This window comes from Triticum dicoccoides, chromosome 6B (assembly GCF_002162155.2).
Source record: "Triticum dicoccoides isolate Atlit2015 ecotype Zavitan chromosome 6B, WEW_v2.0, whole genome shotgun sequence".
Classification (NCBI taxonomy): domain Eukaryota; kingdom Viridiplantae; phylum Streptophyta; class Magnoliopsida; order Poales; family Poaceae; genus Triticum; species Triticum dicoccoides.
The window spans coordinates 44399849-44407031 of NC_041391.1; the positions used below are offsets into that span (position 1 = coordinate 44399849).

Consider the following 7183-nt stretch of genomic DNA (forward strand, 5'->3'; position numbering starts at 1 on the left):
TATATGGATGGCAATAATAATCATGCAATGTTATGGCATAAGATTGTAGGTCACATCGCACCGTCTAGCTGTATTGAGCTTATCCGCTCCACCATCTTCACCATATGGTTGTTATTTTTTTCAACTGGCTGGTCAAGTGTGTGGGGAAAAAAATCTAAAGAGACTTCCTGTGGAATGTCTAGGACAAGGCCCCGGATGCCAATACCTTGTCCCTTGGATTGGCGTGTGCAAGTTGAAGACCTACAAAGGGCGGGATCACCGACCTTCAATGGCAAGGTAAAGCTCTCGATATCGGTTCAATCTGACTCCCTTGGAATGATGTTTCCAAGCCCTCCCCTAAATTTCTATAATCCTCATAAGATCCTCTTTTGAAGAGTTAACCCCTTTAGACCTCATAATTTTGAGGAGAAACTCCTCAAACCATTCGAACCTGCTCAAATTCGAGTAGTCGTGGCCCGCGGGCTAGTTTCCCTAAATTCTCTCTCTCTCCCTCTACGCCTAGCAGCGTGCAACACCTCCCAACGACGCATCCGACTGCCTCCTCGACATCCGTGACCACGACCATGCACCCCCGTCGACCTCCCATTGACTCCCCACACTCGCCAGCAAAATTTCGGCAATATTTTTCTTCGTCCTCTGGTCTTGTTCTATTGGTCTCCATGGTGGTGGCTCCGGTGAAAACATGAGTGTCAACCGTTGTCACCGATTACGACGAATCGTTGCATCCTAGAGCATGCCATTGTGCTACTAGGAGATCAAAGAGGAGAATAGATTCAGGTGAAGTAGTGTGAAAACTGTGGCTCATGGAGGACGAATTTCACCGACTTTCTCGTCTCCTTCCTCGCACACATACTTCTCGCTCGGTGAGCATCTATCAAATTATTTTTGCACATCATCTACTCTAGGCCTTAGCTAGCTCGTGGACATCATTTTATTGGCCAGAAGTTGTCATTGGCTGCAAACTTGATGCGAAAAAAAAGAGGGGATTTGGGGGAAGAAGGAAGAAGAAAAGACAAGACTTCCACATGGGGTTAGCTCTATCAGGAGTTATGTTTTAGGGAAAGGGCTATGTGTGCGTAATTTTAACTCCTCAATTTTGACGAGCTAAATTTTTAGGATTCTCCGAGGAGTCATGTTTTTAAAGGGAATTGCTAGAGATGCTCTATTTTTTTTAGGGGTCTTTCTAGGGATGCTCTTACAGTCTATACAGTAGACACACGTTCTCGTGTACGGCGCTTTATGGGCATACAGTTTTTGAACTTCTAATTTCTTGCATGAGTAATCACAATCGCCCAATTATCCTAAGAGGCTCTAGCTAATCCTAATAATGTTGGGCTGCCACAACCACAAGGTCAGCGTAAAAAATTGGGCCGCCACAAGATGCATGAGATTATTTAGCACATGAGACTGATGTACGCAGAAAAATAATAATCTGTGGGTCCTGTAAAGCAAAACATACCTTCTTGAGAAGAGATGCCAGAGAACCCACCCTCACCCAAGCCGAGAGATCTAGAAAAATGGCCAAGGCCGAGTCGGAGAGTGCAGTTGCCGGCCAAGACGAGCACCTTCCTGCCGTACGGGCACGCGCTCTCCGCCTCCCGGAAGGCGGCGGCGACGCAGGCGGCACAGGACGAGGAGTTGACGCTAGGAGGCTCGCAGCTGGAGGAGGCTCGCACCCGGTTAGGCCAGTACCCCACGTCACCGGACGCCCGGAGGCCTTGGGAGGAGGCGGTCTTGGACGGCAGGACGGCGGCCAGGCGGCGGAGGTTGGCCCCGTAGGTGCTGTTGGTGTTGTGTACTCCACCGAAGCAGTAGATCGTTTCTGCGGCGGCAAGGAGTGGCGAGGCGGCGAGGAGGAGGAGGAGCGAGAGGAAGGGCGAGGAGTGCTGCATGGTGGCTGACTGGCTGTGGGTGAGCCGGCAAAAGGACTTGTTGTACAAAAAGTGGAGCATGTGGAGAGGATACGAGCACGTCAGCGGTGGCGGTGCGTGGACGACGACTTTGACTTCATGGAGGGTCACGTTTGGCGGCCGGAGAGGGATGAAGATTTTCTCTAGAAAAATAGAGGGGTGAGAAAGAAAGAGGAAGGTACGGAGAAAGGAGACATGTCACCAATTTGATCCAGCTGGATAGTACTAGTGGTTGTTGTTTCTAAATAAATTGCAATCATTGTTAATTTCAAGATTAATTGCCATTGGTACAATTAGTGTTATTTCCAAATTATGATTAATGCAGTTAATATTGTTTCCAGAGTGTGGGTGGTGCGATGGATACATTGTTAGGGGGTGTTTGTTTCCAGGGACTTTTTTGTGTAGGGACTAGAAAAAGTCCCTCTTAGAGACTTTTTTACCAAACGGCAGGGACTTTTTAGGGACTAAACTAGGCATTTGGGACTAAATGAAGAAGACTCTCAAGGAGAGTCTTTTTTGGGACTTTTTGAGACTTTTCCAACAATGCCCCTCCATGCATCCATGGGCCCGCCACCCCATGGTGTTGTTTGACTGTTATTTATACTAGGGGCAACATGGTCATTTAATAACCTCTAGGAAGAGACTAGGGACTTTTTAGTCTCTGGGACTTTTTAGGGACTAGGGACTTTTTAGTTGGGACTAGAAAAAGTCCTAGGACTTATGAACCAAACACAACTTTAGAATACCCCGAGACATTGAATACAGGTAGTTAAATGGTTGTGATCATTTGGATTCTTCGAACTCGTGCTTTTGCTCGACGTACACCGGTAATCGTGCATGTGGAACACACGTTCAATTTGATAGTACTTTGAGGAGGTGTTTGTTTCCAGGGACTTTTTGGTGTAGGGACTAGAAAAAGTCCCTCTTAGAGACTTTTTTATCAAACGGGAGGGACTTTTAGGGACTAAACTAGGCATTTGGGACTAAAAAGAAGAAGTCCCTCTTAGAGAGTCTTTTTGAGACTTTTTCCTGCCCTGCCCCCCACCGCGCCTCACCTTATCTTGTTATCCACACCGCTCCCGCTCCCTGCCCCGCCCCGCACAGCAGAGTCGCCGCACCTCCAGTCGTCGCCGCTCCCCGCCCCCGCACCGCACCTCCAGTCGTGACCGCTCTCCGCCCCCGCACCGCACCTCCAGTTGTCGCCACTCCCCGCCCCCGCACCGCACCACCAGTCTCCGTCCCGTGCCCCGCCACCATTGCCCGGAGCCGCAACCGCCATGGACGGCGATGAAGACGATGGTCTTCACTTCTTCTCTCAGGTCCCCTCCCATCACCAGGCTTCACAGGGCTCATCCGCGGGCAGAAATTTGGGGAGGGGCATGGGCTTCTTCGATCTGAACAGCAAAGTGGACGACTACCCTGACTTGGGCTCGTACCAGGAACTCCTCCGTAGCGAGTCGGCCGGTCATGGTCTTCCTCCGATTGGACTTGGTCGTGGGAGGTCCGTGTCCCAGGGCGGAGGAGGTCGCGCCCGGTCTCTGAACATTGGAGGCGGATCCGGCTCTCACATGCGGCCGTTCGTCGCCCCGGGCACAGCTGCTGGTGACGGAGGCGTCAGAGGGCGTGGGAGGTCCGTGCCCCAAGGCACTGGACGCGGTGTAGGTCGAACTCGTGGGGCCTCCTCGGCCGACAGCATAGGCGTCGCAGGACGGGGATTCGCCATCTCTCAAGTTGCAAGCCGGCAACGTGCGTCGTCATCTGCTGTCCTTCAGAAGATGTCGACGAGAGTGAAGAATTTGAAGATGGAGACGACAACTGTGTTTTTGGAGAGGTAAATTTCTGAGTTGTGCAAATTCATGTCCATGTGTTCTTGCTAGTAAAAGATTGACCAGGTTATTGCATACTCTATGCGATGATGGTACACTGATACTCTAAATTAAGCCCGATTCAGACAAGAAATCCTGGGGCTGGACGTCTAATGCCGCTGCCTAATCAGCCTTATAATTAGTAGAACAACGTTTTGGTGCCATCCTTACACTAGTAGAAAATCACCCATTAATCCCGGTTCTTAAGGGCCTTTAGTCCCGGTTCATGAACCGGGACTAATGGGTCCTTACTAATACCTCCACCCATTAGTCCCGGTTCAAACCAGAACCGGGACCAATGTGCCTCCACGTGGCCCTATGCGCCCACCCCAGCCAGGGGGCCTTTGGTCCCGGTTGGTGGCTCCAACCGGGACCAAAAGTAATTTTTTTTTAAAAGTGGCTGCTTTAGGGGTTATTTTTAGGTTGTTATTATAGCTAGCTAATAGAGAGAAGTGTCCTCTCTTATATCTTCGTCCTTGGTTTATCAACGCTGCTGCTATGTTCATTGCACCCACAGATATAAAATGCTCATGCATGCTTGCATCATACATCATCATATATATATAATAACAAGTCCTACTAATCATGCATCATCATATACAACTTCTACTCGTTATTAATAATAAGTCATACGATCATCATCCTCATAGTCATCCAACCCAACCCTACATAATTGTTCTTAGCACATGATCATCAGTATCATGTAGGACCTAAACACCCTTAAGGTAAAATAGCATAAAACAATATAGACCCTGACTCTCCATTATGAAGAATGGCGATCATCCTGTCTTCAATTTTTGCCCTTCGCTGAATGTTGCTTCCAAGAAGCTCCTTACGACTGTCCATACATTTTTTCCATTCTTTGATTATCATGTCTCCACTTCTTTTAGAAACCCGGTATGGACAGTTGAGATTCGTAGGACGACCTGGTTGTATGTTCAAAACATGAAGGCTACCCCGTGTATACATCAGATGAGGCACACAATCATTTGGGATTATCTGTTGAAAAACATAGTAATAACTTCGTAGTTAGCAATGATATGATGTACTAGTTTTAGAAGTGTGCAAAAAGATGCACGCATGTTGTAATAGTAAAAAATCATACCAGGGTATCTTCATGGTAGTTATCGTAGTTCAACACGTGCACTAGTGGCACGTATTGACCATAATGTTGAGGAGTTCGATTGTAGACATTGTAATTCTCAAGATCAGTACAAAATCCGACCAGATGATTTTTCTCCTGATAAGTTAGTTCGGAGCCTTCGGTGTAGTAGGTTATGTCTACCATCTTCCGCACATTCTTTGAAGAATGAAAATAAGCTGTCAATGGAGAATAAGTTGTCAACTATTTTCAAATAAACAATATAAATTACTTAATAACTATGTTAAGCTCACATGGGGGAAGAATTGAAGGTGTATCCACAAGGACGAAAATCGTAGGTCTCTCTTGCTCGATTGTAGGATCACCAAGATCCATGGTAACAAGCATACCCTCATCAAAACCATATATTTTGCAAAGTGCTTCCCAATTTTTGCAACCAAAATGGGTTACACTCTGAGCATTGTACAGCTTTACTTGAAAATTCACACCATGATGGGTACTTAGGATAATTTTTTTGGTTTCGAAACTTTCATGGTCTTCAAAACCCATCCTCTTCAAGACATAGCGTCTTGCAAAGCATGGGATAAGCTAGTAGAATTGGAAAATATGAAAAATATTGTCATGATTAAAATAGTTGAAGTCATGAGTAATTACGAAAAAAACTATTATCGTCGGTTGCCTACAGTATGAACATTGAAGGTCTCCTCGAGCTTAATGCTGAAGCGCCGATCTTCGTCCAGCACAATGAACCTGTCGCAGATACCTTGGTCGTCGTGGCACCAGTCGCACTCCCCCGGGCGGTTTTCGTCGTCCGATGAGTACGACATTTCCGGCCTATACGTTCATAATTCAAATATTAAACTAGGTCATTATTATTAATCACAGGTTGAGTATCGATGATCGATGTACGTAGCTCCTCCTTCCATTCCCGAATGCATTATTAATTATATCAAATTGTCTAGCACACGGGAATGAAGGAGAAATTATCCAATATGAGCATTCAATAAGCAAAACCAAATTATAAAATAAGCAAAACCAAATCATAAAATAAAGTATAGTATTCAAATTAGCATGCATTCAATAATTATAACCAAAAGTACATCATCTCTTGGTGTCCGTACATCGTCGAATATTATTACTAATACAACTAGAACCGTAGCTCCTGACGGGTATCGACGCAGGCGGTGGACACCCAAAGATAAGGAACCATCACAGGATCATAGCTCCAGTGAGATCCCTGAAGAACCTGCCAGGTATTGTCGAACCTCCCCTCCAATGCAACCATGTAGCGACGGACGTGCTCGTCCTCCTCGCTGACACGGTGACGTACCACCTCCGCAGTGTCCGGATGCCTCACCACCGTCACTGGCCCACGCGACCGCCACCAAACAAGGATCGGGTCAACAACGGGCTGCCTCCTCACCAACCTACGTCCCCCGGAAGGTAGCACCTCCCAATACCAACCCGGCGGAGCCCAGTCCCGAACATGTCCCTGATCAAGCAGGCCTCCACCGCCGAGTCGACGACGACGAGGATGCGGGATAGGCAACGCCAACGTCGCCGCGGGAACTACTTCTATATATAGTTAAATAAAAGTAGTTTTATTAATTAAATCAACTATGTAGTAAAATAAATTAGTTTATAGTAAAATAAACTATTTCTATATATAGTAAAATAAATTAGTTTATTAAATCAACTAGCTAGTTCAACTATATATAAACTACTTCTTATTTTTTTCCTTTTTCTAAATACTATGAACAAAAAAATCATTAAAATTCTATGAACAAAATTAATTATACAATCTAAATATCACCAAAAAAATCTATTAACAATAATATCACCAAACATGCATATTCAATAATAATATCACCAAAAAAATCTATTAACAGAAAAAAATCTAACATAATATGAACAAATTAATTACTACACATATCTAGTCTAACAAAAAAAATCTAATTAATCTAACAAAAATATCTAACATAATATGAACAAATTAATTACTACACATGTAATCTAACAAAAAAAATCTAATCTAACAAAAAAATCTATGAACTACATATCTAAATTACTACACATCTAACCTAACAAAAAAAATCTATGAACTACAAAAAGAATCTAAAAAAAATCTAACAAAAATAAAAAAACGCTCACGTCGGCGTCGAGGCGGGGCGGTGCAGGGGCGACGACGGGCTCGGGGCGGCGCGGGGCAGGGCGACGAGGACAGCGGGCTCGGGGGCGGCGACGGGGACGGCGGGCTCAGGGCAGGGGCGATGGCTGGCGACGTCGGGGCGCGGCGGCGCGGGACG

General features: G+C 45.9%; 1 protein-coding gene across 1 annotated transcript in view; it reads right to left on the reverse strand.

Moving 5' to 3' along the window:
* The window catches only part of LOC119324753 (cysteine-rich receptor-like protein kinase 10), a 2735-nt gene extending 821 nt beyond the window's left edge, over window positions 1-1914 (reverse strand). Inside the window, exon 1 of the mRNA XM_037598521.1 lies at window positions 1460-1914. Within this exon, the coding sequence (XP_037454418.1) occupies window positions 1460-1892 (433 nt within the window). The 5' untranslated portion in view covers window positions 1893-1914. The remainder of the gene's footprint in view (window positions 1-1459) is intronic.
* Window positions 1915-7183: the final 5269 nt, after the last annotated feature.